We start from the raw sequence: 20,944 nt of genomic DNA on the forward strand, positions 1-20,944 counted from the left end.
CACCTACACCACATAGTATGTTGCAGTAGTGAGCTGACTTCTTTCAATAAAGACATCAGTCATTTTGAACTGCCTTCACTTTATAGCAAAGGTTAATGTTTTCTAGTTTACTCTTTTCACTGAAGCTCAAAGGAAATACAGTCTGAGATATCCACTAGTCATCAAACCTATTTTGCGTGCTCCTCCCCAGTGTTTTCTGTTGTCTTTGTGAAAAACTGTGATTTTACACAAACAGGTTTACAAATAGTCAGTAGGTAGTTTAATGACTTTAGGGTTTCCTTTCTTGTATTTTGGCAAATTTCTAATGCAAACAGAATAGCACAACTGAGTCTCTAATTGTCAGGGGAAGCTACTGTTATGAAAAGGAATAATTATAATAGTTTGTGCAAAACAGAGTCTCATAAAACAAAATAGGTACAGCCTCTGTGTATTCTTGTGGGTAAAAATGTTAAGATTTGAATGGGTATGTTTCATATAAGTGCTTGCCTGAAACCTGTTTGATTAAAAGGGTGGCAAGATTACAGACCTAGCAGACTAAACATGAAATTAATAAGCCCAGGGACTGCATTTTGGTAAACCATAGAATTACCGAAGGGCAAAAAAACAGGCATGGAAATGTGGTTTTGCTGTCTTTCATGCTGTCTGCTATAACTGACTAAACATGCATTGGTTTATGTGTTTGTGTTTTTCACGGTTTTGACCACAGCGTTTTAATTTCTTCCTCTGACCACAGCCGAACTAGTACATCCACCATTAATGTAAACTAAGTTCTATTTATTTATTGTTGTGAAGTCACTGTGCAATTGGGTATTGGTGATTAGGTTTACCAGATGACTTAACAGATCTGAAGACTAGTCAAAACTTGCAGCTAAGCCAGATTGTGATGCTAACCCAAGAAGTGAAAAGTTTAGAATGTGGTTGATAGCAGTATATCTTGGTTGCAGAGTAGTGGAGGAAGTGAAATGGAGTTCCTTCCCATGTCCAGGGAGCTATCAGTGTCTGTAACAAGATGAGCAGCTAGCCAAGAGTACTAGCCAAGTGTGGTCTGCTCTCTTAACCGTGCTCTTGTTTTCTGACTCACAGGGGTGTTCACAAGAAGTCTCAGCCTAGAGATTTTGTGTCTCTGAGACTGAAGTTTTCTGTGCACTTCAAGTGGGTAGAAGGTATTATTGGTAATGAACGAGATAATCACACATTTGGGTTAACCCCATGGTAAACTGGGTCTGCGACGGGGACCTGGGTTTTAACTCTAGTAAGTTAATTGCTTAGTTCACCATGTACCCACAAAAATGCTAGCAGCAGAAGGGTGGCGTGAGCAGGAGTAGCTGAATTAGAGGAGAGCCTCTTCAGTGCCTGTTTTTATGCCATTTTAAAGTGCATGTGAAGCTACAGCAAAAGCCTTGTGTTTCTCAGGAGGAGATACTGCGTAATTGGTGGGTGTGTTATCTGTATTTCTGGCCCAGGCATCTTTATAGGGGGTCATGGGTGCTGAATTGGATCAGCTTTATAGAGGAATTGGGTTTGACTGATGCCTTTTCTGATAGGGACATGTTTAAGGAGAAGAGTGTTGATATTATCACGTGGTTAACCTGTATACAAAGTTGGTTATTTACCCCTTTCATTTGCTTACATTTGACGTACTTTCCACATTCTGCATGTTTTCATTGAAGTCTGTAGGTGCAGTATGATGAAAAGCACACTTAACATATGGTGCATCTTGAGAATTTGCCTGGAATTAATGCAATTCATAGTAGCTCTCCACACAGAGTGTGATCTCTCAGAGTTATAGCACTGGAAAAGGTTTCATGAAATTTACATTTCCCAGCTAGAGAGTTCTCCTTTGCTCCATGCCTCCTGTTCTGCTTTTTATGGCATTTTCTTAAAACTTTGTTTCTTTACAAAGTTACTTTGCATTGAAAAGCCAACTGTGTGAGGAGTAGATAAAGGGACCTGATTCTCCCCCTCTTCTCTGCTCTCATGAGACCCTGTCTGCGGTACTGTGTTCAGCTCTGGAGTCCACACTAGAGGGATGTGGACCTGCTGGAGCAAGTCTCGAGCAGGGCCACGAAGATGCTCCGAGGGTTGGAACATCTCTGCTATGGAGACAGCCTGAGGGAGTTGGGCCTGTTCAGCCTGGAGAAGAGAAGGCTCTGGGGAGACCTTAAAGCAGTTTCCAGTTACCTTAAAGGAGCCATAAGAAACCTGGAGAGAGATATTTTACAAGGGCCTGTAGCAGTAGGATGAGAGGTAATGGCTTTAAGCTGAAAGAGAGGAGATTAGATTAAATATTAGGAAATCTTCACTATGAGGGTGGTGAGGCACTGGAACAGGTTGCCCAGGGAAGTTGTGGCTGCCGAATTCCTGACAGTCTTCAAAGGCCAGGCTGGATAGGGCTTGGAGCAATCTGGTGTAGTGTGAGGTGTCCCTACATAGGGGGTTAGAACTAGATAATACTTAAGGTCCCTTCCAAGCCAAACCATTCTATGATTCTATGAAATCCTTGTTGGATGAAGAATATTTGAAATCTTCAATAATGTTGAAGTGATTTAAAGATAAAAGCCCTTAAGTGTTGCTTGCCTCAGGGTCTGTCTGGGCAAGAGTTTTACTGGGGGAATGCTATTCAAATGAATTGAACTTCAAGATGTACTTAGTATATCCAGCTGTCTTGGACAAGTGAATTTCCTGAACATTTTAAGCATGCATGTCTTACAAATGTCTTAGCATTTGCTTTGCAAATGTGTCTTCTTAGGAAGACTAAAATGAGAATTGTAAACTGCCTGATTATTTTAGACATACTTTGCTAGTGAAACTACTAGTTGTTAGGTATTCACATGTTGAAGGATAAAATTACCTGTTGTTTCCTTGTCTTCCTTCACCTAGGGGAAAAAGAGCAGGACACCCCAGTGAAATCCAAATAGAGGTACTTGCAGCAGTGGTAGTTGTGATCCACAATGATTGAAATTATGAGCAATGACAATCCATATCAATATTTTCTCCTCAATAGAAATCAGAGCTACAGACTATTCTTTTTCTTCTTGTTCTCAGAAAAGCAGCATTTTGCTGCATAAAGAAATGCTTCCCATTGAGCTAGTCATTGCGGCAAGTGTTTTATTTAAAAAGATATGCATTGTGAATCACTATCATCTGACTGGTGGCAGAGATGTGTGAAATGCTGGAACTTCCAGTTTGTCCTTGTTGGATGAATGTGCTCAGTTCACCAGGTCCTCAGTACTGTCCCTCTTACTCTCAGGGCAACCTGCTCCAAAGAAAAGGAATTGGGATCCTGACTGGTTGTGTCACCATATGCAGTGTGGTATAAGCCTTGAGTGACAAGGCTGGTAACAGTTTGCCCTAGCTTGCTGTCGTGGTTTAAGCCCAGGCCGTAAATCAGAATCACGCAGTCTACTTCCCCCCACCCCTTTCTTCCCTCCGCTTCTGGAGGGACGGGGAGGAGAATCAAAAGAATGCAACTCCCATGGGTTGAGATAAGAACAGTTTAATAACTAAGGTATAACACAAATCACTACTGCCACCACCAATAGTAACAATGATAAAGGAAACAACAAGGAAGAGAACACAACCGCTCACCAACCGGTACCTCACCCCCACCCCGCAGCCTCTAGCCCATCCGGGAACTCTCAGTTCTACATCCTGGGCATGACGTGCTGTGGTATGGAATACCTCTTTGGCTAGTTCGGGTCAGGTGTCCTGTCCCTGCTTCCTCCCGGCCCCTCCTCCTCCCTGGCAGAGCATGAGACTCACAAAGTCCTTGGTCAGTCTAAACATCGGTGTTATCAGCTCTGTTCCCAGGCTGAAAGTCAAAACCACAGTGCTGCAACAGCTACTAAAAAGGAGAAAAAATGACTGCTACTGCTGAACCCAGGACACTTGCCCATCTATAAGGTGCTACAGATAACTTTCACTTGTTAGATGTTGATTTAAAAACAAACAAACAAAACACAGATGAAAACCCCAAAACTCTCAAGGTGGAAAAGGGAGAAGGGTATCTTAAATGTCTCAAATGATCACTTAATTCTCAGAGGATCACTTATTTCCAGAAACTGGGACTTGGTAAATAAGACCAAGGAGTATGAAATACTTATCTTCAGAAAGAATTAACAGGTTATTATCATACTTAAGTTGGTTTAAAGGTGGAGATAGTAGCATGCGTTATTTGAATTTGTGTCATTGCAAGGATTCAGAATTGAAGATTGATTATAACATTGCTGTAAAATCCACTGCACTGTTCTTTAATTTCTTGCAGGTGTTGTTAAAATCATGCTTTTATGTACTGGCTTAAAAGGGGCAGGATTTTCACCTATCATGTCAAACACAAAAATCTATGGAAATTGCATCTGTTGGTGATTTTCATAGTGTGACAGGGAGGTTGCAATGAAAAAGAAGTTAAAATATTACTTCCATTGTGTAGACTACTTTACCTTTAAATAAATGCCAAGGGGTTTTTTTCTGGATTTCTTAACCTAATTGATGGCTATTCACCATGTGGTGTAAAATTGTAGGATAAGAAGAACAGACAAAGTATTGAAGGTGAAACTTGACGAAGTTTTCAAACAGTGTATGAATTTTTCTGACCAGGCCTAACAAATCCGAGATCAGTGGGCTGTTTCCTAGTATTTCTCTTTTCAGGAAGCAAATCTAATCAAGTGTGATTATTAATGAGTCAAAGAGGCTGAGGGCTCCACCTTCCATGACCTTTGGGGCTGAGGTGGGTAAGGAAACCAGAGGTGGAAGAGAAGCAATCCTGCTCATGATGCAGAAGGGAGGATTCCTGGCCTTCAGATGAATCTGGAGAAAAAAAAAAACAAACTGAAAACAAACAACCCAACACCCCCTCCCCCCCAAAAAAAATAAAATAAAGTGTTTGTTTAGCAGTCACGTTGCTTTCCCTGTTTTTATGAGGGACTTCTGCTGGCTGCTTTTGTAAGTTTATTGATCACTTTTATGTAGTTCATTAAAGCCTGGAACAGCACAATACTTGCTGGAGAAGCTAATTTTCCTCCTTGTCAGATTATTACTTGTTACCTCTGCAGGTTGCAGAGTTTTCTGAAAGCTTCAAGACTGAACAGTACAACTTCATAGATCTAACTGGAACTATGGCACAATCATCACAGTTCTCAACCAAGATAGCGTATCAGCTTCTCGGTGATTAACATTTGGAACATACTGCTCCAGAGTAAGCACTGTAGCTATAATAGAGAGAGTAGGTTATACGGTGCCTTTAGCTGTTTCTGGTTTTCCTGTATGTGTATTTGCAAATGAAAGGTAAGTGCTGCTGGGGATCAGAACTGAACACTGATAGCTCTATTTTGTAGAGGGAACAATTCTACTGTTTATTTTGTGGTAATATTCAAAAAGAGCATCAGAAACCTCTTTCAAATTAAAAGTAAGCCTATTTTATTTTTTTATTTTTTTGCAATGTACACATTAAAACTACTGATCTGTGTTGTTTCTTTTCTGATTACTTTTCCTGCTGCCCCTGAGAAACAGAGTATGAACTTGTGATACGAATAAACAGGGGCATTCTGCATCCAATGAAATCAACACTGCTCACTAAAACCACTGTGTGCATATAGTTGCAAGGACAGGCTCAGACTGGCTTGTACCATTTCCTACAGGGTCAGAAGAACTGTGGTCAGACACTGGAGGGGAATTTGTGCAGGGAAGAACAGAATAGTAAGAAATTGGTGATTGCGGATGTACTGTTGTGTTTCAGGAAAGATTAAAGTGGGAAATTCTGACCTAATTGCAGCTAGGAGACATGCAAGTGAACATGGAGCTGAAACTGCCTTAGTGTGATGTCCCAGGTTTATAAGCTTAAAAAAAAAAGTTTTGTTTTGTTTTTAAACTATGAAGTCAGATTCTATCAGTTGGTAGAGTGGTGGAAAATTCTCATCCTTATAAGGCTATAATTCACAAAACAAATATTGCTGTGAAATGCTGAGTATTGCTGGTAGGTGAAGGGATAGTACCATATAGAGGACTGCAGAGCTCTACAGATGGAAACACCACCTCCCACTTCAGTGTCCCCTTAGATGTTTCTGTCTGCATTTTCAGCAAGAGTTTCTTGCTGCCTTCGAGGAAGGGAGATTGAAGCGAGTCTCTCCCATTTCAGGTTCCTCTTGCAGCCCTTTTCCTGGGTGGTCTGTAGGTGCTTGTGGCAGGGCAGGATGCAGCTTGCTGCTTGATCGCCTGCACGGCTGAAGGACTACATGGATCCGTAGTCTGTGCATTTCTGTAACTTACTGGTAAAAGTCAGTATTAACAAAAACCATTGACTTCCTGAAGTGACAGGCTTGATACGTTTATATATCAGCTTACTTTACTTCCTTTTTATTTTCTTAATCATGAATGATTCAGTATATATCCTTTCTTGCTCAGTTGAGGTCCACATGGTTCTTGAGACATTAAATAAAAGCCATGTCTTATCAGTTCACTTCAGCAGCCCACGGATTGGGATGTACATTAGAGAATTGATTTTGAAAATTATGCCACTCCAGTTTACTGCTTATGTTGCTGTCTGCAGTATTTTGTGCAAAATAAGCACCTAAATTAAGTTACAGAGGGAAAGTATCAAGTTGACAGTACTTCATGTGCTTAGCTGATATGTTTATAGAGAAGGTTGGTAAGAAAATGAAGTGGAGAATGCACCTGCATTATTTGGCACAGTCTGGTGGTCCTGCTTGCATTCAACTCATATTTGCACTGTTCAAATTTTGTCTCCTAAACTTGAGCAGTTGGCCTAGTGAAGAAGTTTTCTGTTTAGTATCCTCCTCACCAGAGAACTTTTACCTCCACTCTCTTTGACTACAAGATTAGACTCTTCAGCTGTTGCCAAACACCATTCCTTTAGGGCTGAAAAGACATTTGATATTCAGGGCTTGCAGAATTTCCTCCAGTTCTGTAGAACTTGAGTAAGCATTCCCAGACAACAGTCTGTGATTAAAACAAAACACATTTTTCTTATGAAAGAAGAGTTAATTTTCTGTGAAATACTAAGATTAGCTTTTTTCCAGAATCGTGATATGTCTCATGCAGTGTAATAATGTTTTTTGTTCTCACTAATTTGTGAAATGCTTGTTTAGATGTTATGGGTGTGTGCCTGTGTTCTTGGTAAGCACTTAATAAACTAGATTGATCTTTTTGGCAAAGGCTGTATTGTGTAGAATAAATTAAACCTGAAATAACAGTTGTTTCAGATTATTTTTCTGAAAGTATAATTGCATTTTTTTTTTTCCTACTGGCTGCTGAAATGGGTTTCCCAATAATGTTTTATTATTCTGTTTTATTTCAACAATACATATATAGTAGCTTTGCTTCCATTCCACTGACAGGCCTACAGCCTCCAGTGGTAATTCTTTATCAGCAATTTTTTATAATTGTAATAATTATGAACTTTGTGAAATGTAGTGGAAATATTTTTTGAAGTATGTATACTATAAGTAAAATCACAGTTCTCTTTTTCTGCCACAAAAGAATGTAAATGGAAATTAAAGAAAAAGATTCTGAACTCCTTGTGTATTAGAACATTTCTAATTATTTTTATTTTTGGAGTTAATTTGATTCTGGTTTCTCTTTTAGTTCCCATTTGTACTAAGAATTCAGACATATGCCAAAACACTTATCAAGGCACTTAAATAGATTTCTCTATTTTATCATATGCTTATGTTCTATTTTAGCTGTGTGTGGCAAGGGTTAATTGAATTAAACCCCTCTGATGCCGTTCTCAGAGGGATTTAGGAGTCTGATGGTGCATCACATGCTCCCCTTTGAGTACAGCTTGTAGCTGTGGTGGTATCCCAAGGACCAGCTTTGCTGAGCCCCCTTGAGGGGTTGTGTTACCTCATGGTTCCTGAGGTGTAGCCTTGCCTGCAGGGTTATCTTTGAACATGTTTCATCATGCGTTATAGGCACTTATGAACTTAAGGTTCAGGGTTTAGGCATAGTTAGGCAGTTAAGTACCATTTAACCATTGGCTTTGTTCAGAAAGATTTTTTGCCTGAATGGAGTACCTAAGCTGTTGCTCTTCTGCTGTATCACTGCAGTAATGCTGACTATTAACTGATATGGGTCTTTGCTCCTTTAGTGTGCTCAGATTTCTGGCACGGTGATTTTTATTATTGTCTATGTGCATAACAGAACTAAAAAGTTAATAATATTGTAGTTAATATTTAATCTTTCTCTTTTAAAAAATGATGTCACATAAGTGGCTGTAAAAAGATGTCAAAACTGTTAAAACAGTGTCTTTTGTAGGAGTCTCCCAAAGGATGAAAACAACATACGCTTGCATTAGATAAGTAAAAAGATGATTCCAGCCAGAGCCTTTTCTGCCTGCCTGTCCCTCATCTTTTCTGAGTCCATGCTGGTGTGTTTTAAAGCAAAACTAAATGCTTTCTGTGTTCAGGGAAAGGAGTAATAGAAGTGTCGGTGTTTGTTAACATACTTGACAAACTATGGCAGCAAAAGCTATCCTTTTTATATTTTGGCATGAACAATAGCCTTTTTATTGGGCTATTAATGCTATTTCAGAGCATCATGCTGTATCCACAGGCAATAATTTAGCAGCTTTTATCAGGAGCTTTCATAAAGCTTTGAATAGTATTGCAACATTCAGTAACCCTAACAACAGCGTTTCAGAATCTGTGCTGGTTTAAATGGGATATCTGTGAATGTAAATTGTTCAGGGATGCGTGACCCATGTAACCTATAAATTTGGTTGGAAGTTACAGTACTGGCATAGGCTGATGGATGGCAGATTAGAGACCTGATTAACCATGTGATTCACAGGCTGGGAATATATCGTCCTAAGAAATATTCATCCGATGCAATCAGAATTTCAAGTGGTCAGATGAAATTCAAATGCACTGTGGTCTTTATATCTGCCCCCTAAAACCCACCCCACCCCGACTCCTTTGTGCTTTTCTTCTTGGGTTGCCCTCTAATTTATTTATTTATTTATTTCATTTCTAGAGTTGAAAAATACTTCTTTGATGAATCTGTTCCTCACCCTAAAGCTGCCTGTCTGTTATTCATCAGAAAACAGGTTGCAGTTCAGTGAGCAGACGAAAAGATTTTAATAGAAGCTGTGCCAAGGGCTGTAATGCATCATTTTAGGGCCCTAATTACATTACAATGACAAATATCAATGGTGACAACAGCAATAACCTACATCCTTTAATGGCTATGGAAAAGGAGTTTGGGCGCTGCGCCATCAGATTAGACTTGGTTTCAAAACATAGGCCATTAGAAGTGTGTGTGTCCACAGTATTATTGGCCGATAACTGAAGCCCAGTGGAAAGGCCTATAAATAAATAATGCCTCTCTAAAGCCTGGTCTCATGGGACAAAAGAGGCAAATGAGATGACCGCGGAAACAGCCGTGTTTCTGAGGCAGCTCTGGCTTTCCATATCAGGAATTGGCTACCTGATTTTATGAAATCAGCCTTTTTCCTTCTCCTGGCAATTAGGATGATCATGAAAAACCTATTGGCCTGATGTTTAAGAGAAAAGAGAAGATCCTAAACTGATCTTTCAATGTCGGGTTTTAAAAATCTGTATGAGTGTAGAAATGTGAAGTGGGCTTGTGTTTTATTTTGTGCCTTTGTACCTGATGCAAAGGAGTTTCTAAGCCCCCTCTGATGGCAGTAGGAATAGGTCTTCAACATGTTAACCTGTGTCATCAATACCTACATCTTCAAGTTTTAGGGCGGCATTGCAAGAAGCCCACTCTAGCTAACTCCTGTGGTAAGTTCTGTGGTAAACAGCCAGCCTGGTTGTTGCGGCATTATCCTGCACAACTAGTTGCAGAAATAGTTGCTTTGTCAAGGCAGAGAATGCTTCGTATTTGCTATGTGAATATGTCTAATTTAAGACATTTTTGTTACAGAATGTGTTATGTCCTTCCTATCACTGTGCACGTACACAGTGTTTTCTTTTCCTTCGCTCCTTCCTGCTGCATGTGGTCTCCAAAAGCAGGCAGTCTGTACCCCGGTCTTGCTGTGCGTCTGCAGTCCACCGCACCTCAGCTGGGCTCTTCCCTTGCTACCCAAGTGTTGAGGGTGATAAAAATTAACTGTACGCAAAACCATTCAATTGGAGACGGTCATTGTTGGGGGAAGTGAAGACCATTTTAATAAGGAAACCGTGTAAACACCTGCTGCAGCATAGCAAGATGTTCTCAGCTTTGTTGTGACTGGCCTAGTGGGCCCCTTGCCTAAGCTGAGAAATGCTGCTAGGGAGTGTCTTGTCATTTTTTGAAGCTATTTTACCCAGCAGTCTTTTCTTCTCTGTGGGTTGAGCTGGGTGCTGTCTCTTTCAGCTCCCTTTCCTGCATACAACATGAAAGGACTCACAGTTCTGCACTCCCGTGAGATTGTTATCAAGAAGTTCATTACAGTTGTGTAACTGTTCATATTTAGTCACCTGCTTTCAGTTACTTACAGCTTTTTTGGAAGATGCTTTTTAGCTTAACATTTCTCAGGCGCAGGATTTACCAGAGGTGAATTTTTGTGTAAACACTGAGCAGATATGTTTCAACCATTTTTGTGGCCAGAAGAGTAATAGAAGAGAGACATAATTCTTCTATTGGGGAGGAGGGAGGAAAAGAGATCAAAAGAAAAACATCATAGCTGAAATAGCTTGAAATAGCTATTGAGGGTTGAGTACCTTAATTAAGAAGAAATGCCTCAAAGTGAGTTGAGTAAAATTGTTTTTGTTGACTAAACTATATTCTAGCTGAACTACAATTTACTGGTTTGATGGAGAAGTCGGTGAAGTTTTACAGCCTGTTTTACTTAGGAGGTGAGATAAGACAGTTGTAGCAGTTCCTTTTGACCTTAAAATAAATGGATCTACAAGCCTTTTAAAATTACATGCCGAGCTCCTGCATGCCTAACTATTCCATGATTCTGTGGTTCTGTGGCACTTTGAGCCAGTTTTACTCTCAGTGCCTAAGCAGTGCAATAGAGGCATCCAGCTCACGTACCTGTGGTGGAAAAGCAGTCTGCTGAGCACAGCTATGACACAGGCTCCCTTCAGGTGCTGCGCAGGAGGTGTGTGAGGTTGTGACACGCATGTTAAAGGTGGGTAGGAGGAGTTGTTTTGCAGCAGAGGAAAACATCGTGTGCCTTTTCTGTATGAAGGCATCTATGTGTGTTAAACGGCAGGTCAGAGGGGCTTCAGCTCAAGTCAGCATGGTGACACTCGGAAGTTTTCTCTTGATATGAAAAACCCTTGAAGAGCAGGAAGTCTCTTCTTCTCCTTGGTTTTAACGCACTCAGGAGATTTCTTTAAAAAAAAAAGAAGCTGTGTGGCTAAGGCCTGAAATTTGGGAATTAGTACATTAATGGTGCTTGAACCACAGCAGTACAGGAACTTTGCAGCTGTGCATTATATTACAGTCTGCAATTCCTCAATCAAATATTGTTTCTCAAGTAATGCTGCAGCCTGTCTGGCTGAAGCTTAGATGCACACATCTTGTCACTCACTTCCTGTACTGCTCTGTGTACAAGCAGTTCATAAATCTCTGTGTCAACTAGTATAGTAAACACTGTCTATTTAAAGGGGTATTAAAGTTTTACATTGTGGCATATCTGATATTATAGGCATCTATAGACTTTCGAAATTTACAGGTGATTTAGCTTTGTGGTGAACAGAACATATTCTCAAATGTCCCTTAAGGTACCTGTGCTGCAGAATAAACAGAACAGGTGTAGTAGGTGTGTTAAAATGCGTAACTTTAACAATGTGTGGACTTGCATAAACAGTGAAGACCAGTGAGAAGATATTGGGACATTGTAACATAGAAATTTCTGTATAAATAACATGCAGCAGTTTAGGTACATTTCAGAGAAAATGAAGAAACTATATTTCAAAGTTGTGTTAACTCGAGTGTATCACAGTATGCACAAGGGGGCAGAGTTAGTTTCATGTGTACCCTTACCTCTAGTGTACCATGTCTTCCGGTTACAGAGCTGTGTAACAGTAAAATTCCTCAACCCAGATCCGTTTTATCTGTGGTTCTGACTTTTTTACTGCTAGTTCTGAGCCTTTCTGTTCTGCAGGTACTTTTCTAAGCATTCACAATTTAAAAAACAGCATAGCAAAAAGGCTGGAAGGGTTGCTGTTAAAAGAAGGAAGCATAAGTTGCACAAGTTTGTGTCTTTGTCTTATGGTTAGCGACTTTGCTAAAGGACAAGCATTCTGTCTTACTGTATAATGAGGAAATGATCCTGGTTACGATTTATTGTAAGAAAGTTATGAGTTATTGTAAGAAAGTCTGTGTGGCTTTAAATATTCTGTTTCTGGAGCTATAATTTTTGTGTTATCTCTACAAATCTCATCAATCTCTATTGAGATTTGCAGATTAAATACACAGAACAAGAATTGATCTCCAATATGGAAATAAAACAATGTGTATTATTCATTTCTGATCACCATTGCAGCATGAAAGTAACCACTATTAACCTTGGGTTTGGTAACAGCATAAATATGATACAAGACTGCAGTATCTCTTTCTAAAATATGTGGTAGAATGATTATCAATGTAGTTGTATATTGTGTTGCTAATGTTCTCATGATATGCAGTGTTAATACTAAGTAATGGTTTTGTTTGTTCCCTTTGCTTACAGTGGCATTGCTGTAATATGAAGTGATCCTTGGTTTTGCCTCTTAGGAGAGAGTTTAGTTCAAAACACAGTGTTTGATGTTTCGGGTTTTTTTGTTACATGTCCTGAAGATTTTTTCTTTAAATCCCTTTGACTGCATAATCAGAATTAACTTGTGTCAGTTCTAAGGTGTCTTTTTTAAGGGAAACTTTTTAGCTAGAAGCTATTATCTTCCTATGTATTGTTTAATTGGTGTCCAAATTATTTTATTATTTAGATAGTATGTCCTGGCCAGAGGATGACTAGAGATGAAAAATAACTCCAAAGAAATGTATCATCTATGTTCACGGGTGACAATTACATCTGCGAATTTATATAATTGAACTTCATTCTTCTTGTCACTTGCAGGCAGAAATTGTCAAGAGGCTGAATGCTATATGTGCACAAGTCATTCCCTTCCTGTCCCAAGAGGTAGGTAGTCATTTGTACTAGTGCTGATCTGAACAATTGCCTCATCATATCTATTACAGAAGTGGGACTTTGTGTTGAGACTGTTACCTTATGAAACTTTTGGTCCTTGTAGATTACTTTTCACTGTGCTGTTGTCACTGTAACTTTATTATCTTTTCCAAGTCCATTGTAATATAATTTCGGTATATTTATTAAATGGAACATGTTGCAGTGTGCTAAGCAAGATTTTATTTGCTTAAATATACTGATGTCATGCAGTTTTTATAAATGCAGTTTTTATAAAAATTATGACTGTTGGTCTAAAATCAGAGGGCAGCTTGCGAAAATGCATGATTTGTGCTACATTCCTGTCAGCAGGCATTAAAGTTTGGCAGAAACTTCTATTTTGGTGTACTGAGTAGTGATGTTCAATACAGTAAACACACAAATGCAGCTTTTCTTCTGCTTTTTTTCTCTCTGCATCCCAGATTACTTAATTACCTTAAATCTTTTTATGTTTTCTACATATTTGGGAATATAGAAGATTGAAACTCACTATGAGATAATTTCTGTAAGGACCAATTTTCTCCAAATTATGATTTTCTGGTATTATCTTGAGTGCATTGTAGATACTTTGAGGGACACTGGGATTTTGGGGGAGACAGTGGGAGATAGTGAGGAAGCCTTGGAGTGACAGATACGTGTGAAATAAAATGAAGGCTTGGCTCATGAAGGGAGATCCTGGGTGCATAACTGCTTCCCCTGGCCACTCTGTTAAGGGAAAGTGGCTAGAGACTGGGGTCTGCTGGTGCAGGCTGGCCTGCATCTTTTTAATGCGTGGCTTCATTTCACTAGAGTTAGTAGCTGAAAAGCCAAAGCTGGGAAGTGTATTTCTGTGTATTGCATTTGTAAAATATCATGCCTGAGAACGCTCTGCAACAATTACTCCCACCTTTTCAGTTGTTCCATAAAATGCCATTGTGTTTCAAGGTTGCTGCTCATCTTGCAGCAAGTGAGAGGCTGCGTGCTCTGTATCGGCATTCATCTAATGTGATGCATGTGTGCATGCACATTCATATCTCTCCGTATTTGAGATGAGAATAATGCTATCAAAACTAGAACCTGACGATGTTCTTGAGTGCTGCTCTGCTCTCTGCTCATAAAGATGGATTTGTGGAAACGAGATGGTGTGTAATGATCTAGTTACATCGCTGGTGGATCCGAGCTCAAGTCCTGCGTGGATCTGAGCTGAGTAGCTGTTGATTTTGTACTTTGACTACTACAGAATCTCCGTATATCTAGTCACAGGGTTTTATTTGACGCATAGGAATAGGACAGCATATAAAAATGAGGTGTAAAGCTGATTCATACTCATGCTAAAGTGAGCACTAAACTGATTTTGAAACAAAGGCAGAGGTGAGTACTTGGCAGGCAAAGCTGTAATTTTGGCAAAGACATGGGATCAACATTTGCATAGCAGAGAAATCTTCTCTAGAGTATGTGGTACTATGTTTAGAAACTATGTACCCGTATGCTACTGCTACTGCAGTTAGAAACTTTGTACTGGTATATTACTGCTGGTACCGGTACTGCTGTTTTCAGCCAAATGCTGAATGAAATTTTATTACCCTACACAGATCACACTGCTCTCCTTGCTCTGCTTCTACAAATGCAGCCCATATGCTTTCTTGAGTAGGTGTTTCTTTCCAATTAGACAAGCAAAAGGATTACATGGGCTTAGAATAGATTTGAAAAAAACAAAAGATGTGTTTGATTCACAGTGACTGATAGATTTTGGCCTTTGATTTTGGAAGTCCTGACCTCCACCTCCTCTACATGCTCACATGGAATCAAGGGCGGGGGGGACAAAAAAGGTTTTGGAACTTTACTCTTAGTGGCATCCCACTCAGGTAAGCATGGTCTATCTGTTTTTTTCTGCTCCCCATGCATTGTGCTCTGCTGTCCCCGGAACTGAATCACCCTGGAGTCATTCTCCTGAAAGCTGATACTGGTACATTTTAAGTCCCTGCTTTAGAGTGAGAAGGCACTGTGAAGGCTACACATTGTACTTCATTCTTTTCTTCCATTGAGGAGAATCTCGCATGTGGTGCTCTCATGCAGTAACTTGTGAACTGTCAGCCAAGAGCCCTGATCACTGTTTAACAATCTCCTGGCCATCAAGCTAGGCATGGAGAGCAATTTTAAAGTAATTCTGAACTTAGCCATTGCAGTAGCTCATCATTAATCACTAATTGCAAAAACTATGTAAGTAGACAACTGAGGTGGTCAGATTGTAAATTTAGAAAGTGATGTTGTCCTCCTTCTGTCATGAGTACAGTACCACCCAGTGAGGGCTTAAGCACACCAGCATCAGTGTGCCTAATGACTGCTGTTTACTTTGTTATGCTTTAGATCAGAGCTTTGAGTTAGGCAGTTTTAGATCAGAAAAAAAGACTCATATGGCTTGCGTGCTAGCGGGCATCTGCTTTTTAAATCTGTGGCCCATAAAGTTTCCTACACCTGTTTACACATCTCATTTGCCAAGTCATACAGCCCCTCTGCTGTGCATGTTGCCTGGCATCAAAGCTCTTTGGGCTACAGAGAGAATGGAGAGGTCAAAAAATTCCCAACTTCAGCGGTTTCACATGCATTGACAAAGACAAAAGGAAGCACTTCTAAAGAGCCGGTGTACGAATTCATCATGTGTGGAGGCAAGGGTGCTTTTTAGTTCACCTAGCAAAGGAAGGGGGGAATGATACAGCAGAGAGGGATTGAAAGAGGAAGCACAAGAAAACTTTTCATCTGTCTTGACAGTGCCTCTGATCATGGTAGTTTTCATACTGGAGATAGGAAAATCTTAGTAATTGTTTGACCTCTGTTCGCAGAAGCAGTTCTTAAATGAGTTTATATTGGCATGTGCTTATGAGGCAAAAGAGATCTGATCTCCAGACTTGAGTAAGCTGCTAGACTTGGTTTCTGTCCAATTTGTGTCTTTTAAAAAGTGAGTGTCTTAATGGAAGTCTCTTTATTTCACCATCTAGATTAATAGAGAATTGAATTGCAGCATGCTTTTGCTGTTTATGCATTTTGCATACAGTCTAATTGTGGAATAGTGGCTGAAAAATGTGATCAGACTCCTTTGTATTGTGCCTGAGGGAAAAATGAACAAAATACAGTGGTTACATGCACTGATGGCAACATTATTGCCTCATAATAGCACCAGGTTAACTTGTCTTATTGCTTGTTAACTTTGTAAGGAATCAATGGCTTGTGATAACTCACTTAGAAGTAAGAAATCGTGGCCAAAATCGCTAGAGATCTTGAGAAAAGGATGCAATTGTAATACATCATCCTACTGTGTACTACTGTCAGCTTTGTTTCAGGAGGCAATCCAGTAAAGAATTCAGGAAATTCTGCAGGCTTCAGTCAGTTTTACTGTGCTGTACATCATCTAGGCACGTATTAAAAATTAAGTCCCTGACCTGCCTACATACACCATCAAGTGGTACCTTGTTTTTACGTAGGCTCTGATTCAGGCAGGCTGTAAAAAAACAGTGCCAAGAAATACAGGCTTCCCATTTTGGTAAGAAAGAGTAACTTTGTGGCCAAGGCATGAGATGGACCTTAGTCCATCCTTAGGGCAGTGATGTGTGGTCAATTTCTGCTGTGGTTGCAGGCTTCTTGTGTTGCAACAGTCATTTTCCACCTCTCTATGATGGGAGATACCAGTGTGCTCAAAATCATTCCTGTTGCATAAGGTGAAAGGGGTGCCTGCAGAATTGTAGGTAAATACTTGGAGGTTCTTTGATCTCCTGCAGTTGGTATAGTTAGTTCGATGTTCTCAACATCAAATGATCTAGCCAGTAAAATGCAATTCATTTTGGGTCTAAAGCCGTAGATGATGCCTCTGCTAATTGACACTTCTTCTCATCTGAATTTACCAGCTGCAGAACAGTGTGATGCTAGCACAACTCTGTGGCTTTCAAGTTGAGGCTGGTTCCTCTCTGGTCAAAGTGGTGTTTGTGACTGCAAGCTGTGGCCATTGAGTGCTGGATAGCAGTACTTGTTTAGTGTGGCTGGAGATATTCATGTATCATGGTTAACTTCTTTTGAGTAAAACTTGACTGTGTACATATTCATGAGGCTCACGCAAACTGGCTCATTTATAGCTAATGGTGCGGTTGTGACAGCCTGGAGCTCAGCACAAACTGCAAAAGCTGCTAGAGAAGCCAGACAAATGGCTTCTCACCTTACTGGCCCCTGTCAAATTCCACGCCACATTGCAACCATTATGTGGGCTGGAGAAGGCTGTAGTAAACTTCTTTGAAAGGTATGCTTTCCCTTTTAACTGCCAGTGAGCTCGCTAATAGCAAGCTAGAAGGATTGCTCTTTAACAGGGATCTTCAGTTTCCCATGCATGGTAAGGTGGTCAGATATACTTCGAAGTACAATAAAATGCCAAGCACTGGCATGCATACACACCAGCAAACATACAAAAAGGAAAGTGCTTTCAAGCACTTTAGTATTAGTTGGTAGTTTTCCTTTTAGAAAGGTATGGGCCATAATAGGCTTGCTGTTCTCTGTACATTCCCTAGAGGTGCTTCTAAAGTTAAGTAAATTTGGATGAAGACTGTGAGATGCATTATAGGAGCAGAGCAGGAGTCCTTCCATGCTGTTCAAAAGGAAGCAGTTGTTGGTCTGAGAAGTGAGAGGCTGAGAAGATTAAATTATTTTTCTCCATTTTAGACTTGCCCCAGACTAGAGGTGAAACAGTAAGTAATCCTTCTACCAAGGAAGGCATCTTATTAGCAATTTCTGCACATATTGCTAATAATGTTCTTATATTTTTATGAAGTAGCTATTACATCTTGTTTGAGTTACAGTGTCTGGATGCAGTGAATGTGCTGGTTCCTTCTAGTTTCCAAGTGTGTGCTGTACTCCACAGTAAATGTGTGTTTGCCGTCTGGTTCTCAGTAGTGTTTTTGGTGTGGCCTTATCATGCTGCCTCTAGATAAGAGCTTTTCAGAATGCACTGCTGCAGTTCTTAAGCAGGAGCTGGTCTGTACTCCCTCTAAACAAGATAATACAACAACAAAATAATATGAATAAAACATGGCAGAGCCTGCTTGCTTCTGCAGAGTGAATCGTTCAGTGATTTTTGCTTTGGATGTTGTTGGCAGTATTGGAGACAGGCTGGAATCAGGTGTTTCTAACACCAGTGTCTGTGTGTGCATACCAGGGGGAATTTTGGCCACCTGTCAGTGGGAGGTGTTGGGTAGCTCTGACGGTATAAGAGGCCCAGGTATTTTCCACTCTGCTTCAATGACTGCACAGGAGCCAGGGCTAGGTGACAAGACAGTGTGGTGAGACAGTGTGATGGGGGAAAAGCCTACATCCTTCTTGTGGTCTCTGTTGTTACTACTCACTGTGAGACTGAAAGGAAGTGATTTTCCAACACAAGGCAAGCGTGGACATGCTGCTCATTACAGAAAGCAAAAAGGGGTGAAGAGAAGAGACAGCGAAGAAGTTAAAAAGGAGAAATCATACTAGTCTTCCTGACAGGCGGGGCAGGGTATTGAGTTCAATGCTCTGGCCTGTTAAATGCAGTGCAAAATACTGTTTTCCCATAACTGAAGAAAGTGGGTCTGTCATTTGCTTGTGTGCACAGTGGAAGGGTAGCATTAAATGTGTGTGAAAGCTGCAACCCTGTCTATTTTTGGTTGGGAAAAAGTAACCCTTTATTATTGTTGCTCTTTTTACTTGGCTGTAAATCGCTGCATGATCATTTGATGGGCATGCTAATGTGTACTGCTTGGTTTTAACATAATGCTGCTTGTTAGTGGCATGCTGGCCAGGGAAGGCATGCAAGCATATTGTAAGCGCTGGAGTCATCCATCCTTGGGTACCCCTGCGGGCTGGGCCAGGCCCACTTGGCTACACCTTGATTTCAAATAGCAATGGGTCCCTGGGGCCTAGTCCATCTCCTTTGTGTGTAGAGATCTGCACCCATTACTGAACCTGCAGTTGATAATGTGGAGCTGCCTGCCAGCTTGGGTTCAGAAACCCAAGGGACAGCTGGTGGGCTCTTCGAACTCTGCTCATCACTCTGCCACACCACGGCATGACTTTGCTTTCCTGTCTCTTTATCCGCTGGAGTATGTGGTTTGTGCCTGCCTTGAAGTAGCCCCAGGGTCACTGGGGATAGGCCCCCCACGGGGCTTCAGGGTGCTGAGTGAGAGTCTGCACAGCTGCTGCAATGAGGTGGAAGTGATGGAGAGGCTAATTACACACCATCTATTTAGTGTCTTTTGCATACTATGCCAGTGATGATTAAATCAATGTTAAAGCAGCTAGCAGAAGGAGAGTATTAGTTGTCTCTCCTGTACCTAATTTAGGTTCAGTGTTACAAGGCCCATGGTTTTTCTCCTCTCTATGAAGACTTGATCCTAAGCCTGTGAGAATCAGCGAAAGATGCCTTGTGAGTCTGCTTAGGGAATTTCTGTTTTACAGTGCTTTTTAGCAAGAGTGTTAAAGTGAGATTTTGGTACTCAACCCCTCCACCTTCTTTCCACTCACCTGGGAATGAAATAAGGTTTTCCCCAAATAATCCTGAGAGCTATTATTTGTATGGTTGCTGTAAAGGAAAGGAAAACACTCAAACTCTTGTGGAGCTGACTTATTTTTCCAAAACCTGGATGAGAATTGGAGTAATTTCTACAATAAATTTGATGTTTTCAGGTCAGCTTTCTTTAGGTACCTCAGAAGATTTTTCTTCTGCCTGTGGCCCCAGGAACAGAATTTAAGTAAATGGGCATTGGAATTGAATGCTCATACATACAAATCAAAACCTAGGTTCCTTCCTTTACCTCAGTGCAAAAAGCATTGCCTAGGAAGTTGTAGGAAAGCAGATGACTGTAAACAGCTAAATAAAGGATATTTTTATTAACTTTTTTTTAATGAGGATTTTAAAAACCCATATTGGTTTTCTGTTTGTTTTTTTTTTTTTCTTTTGGAAGCTTGGTCAAAAATGCCATGGCCCATTTTTCATGTGGCTAACGTGCACCAGAAAATGGTGGTGTAATTTTCATGATCGCTGTGTTGCCATATAGAGCCACGTGTCACTGGGCTTCCAGCTACATAATCAATGAAAGCTGTATGTGTCCTTAACATGTGATGACCTAGAGATAATAACACATCACGGAAACTTGAGGCTTGAGTATTGTAATTTCCTTTTTACTGGTTATCTGTGATGGCAGTACACAACTTTGTGTTTTTGCATTTGTATCTTTTTTTTTTTTTTCCCCCCTGAGTGAAAAGAACACATTTGCACATGTTCAGCCTGCTTTATGGTCTTTACATTGTCTGCTTATAAGTGACAGATTTGGTTTACTTTAGCACTGTAGCTTTACAAAACTCTAAATGGGAATGCTGTGATTCTGTTTGCAGCATTATGTTATTTGCTATCCTGGCATTTCCTTCATTTAATTCTTTGCTTAAAAACAAGCAAACCTTAAAATAATTTTCTTCCTTCCAGGAGTGTTTCTAAATTTCCTCCTTTATTATTTGCATTTATCCATTTTTTGTAGTTGAGGCCAGCATTTCTTACAGTTATAGGTGGATTTTTAGGCTTGTTTTGCCCCATTCTGAGGGCTTCTATTTGAGAGAGTTTATAAGTGAAAGTGCCATTTCTGTTTGTGTGTTGCGTTGGGAATCGGCAAATCTGAGACTGCCAAGTCCTGGAGGTGGTGGAGCCTTTTGTTATGGCCCCCTTTCCCATCGGGACTGAGACAGTGTTTCTCAATGCTCTTCATCTACCCTTGAAGGTGTTGGGAGGAGTATTAAGGACTTGGGTCCCCACCTTATTGTATGCAG

The 20,944-nt window shown here is 40.4% G+C and overlaps 1 protein-coding gene across 10 annotated transcripts in view; it reads left to right on the plus strand.

The window, feature by feature from the left end:
• The window catches only part of LOC308231623 (transducin-like enhancer protein 4), a 100,768-nt gene that overhangs the window by 19,414 nt on the left and 60,410 nt on the right, over window positions 1-20,944 (plus strand). For 8 of the 10 annotated variants that reach the window (XM_080637253.1, XM_080637255.1, XM_080637256.1 and 5 more), the window contains exon 5: window positions 13,031-13,093. The exons of the other annotated variants lie outside the window; for them this stretch is intronic. In XM_080637253.1, the coding sequence (XP_080493379.1) occupies window positions 13,031-13,093 (63 nt within the window). The remainder of the gene's footprint in view (window positions 1-13,030; window positions 13,094-20,944) is intronic. 10 annotated transcript variants of the gene reach the window in all.

The sequence above is a fragment of the Psittacula echo genome (genome assembly GCF_963264785.1).
Source record: "Psittacula echo genome assembly, chromosome: Z".
In the NCBI taxonomy this organism is placed as follows: Eukaryota; Metazoa; Chordata; class Aves; order Psittaciformes; family Psittacidae; genus Psittacula; species Psittacula echo.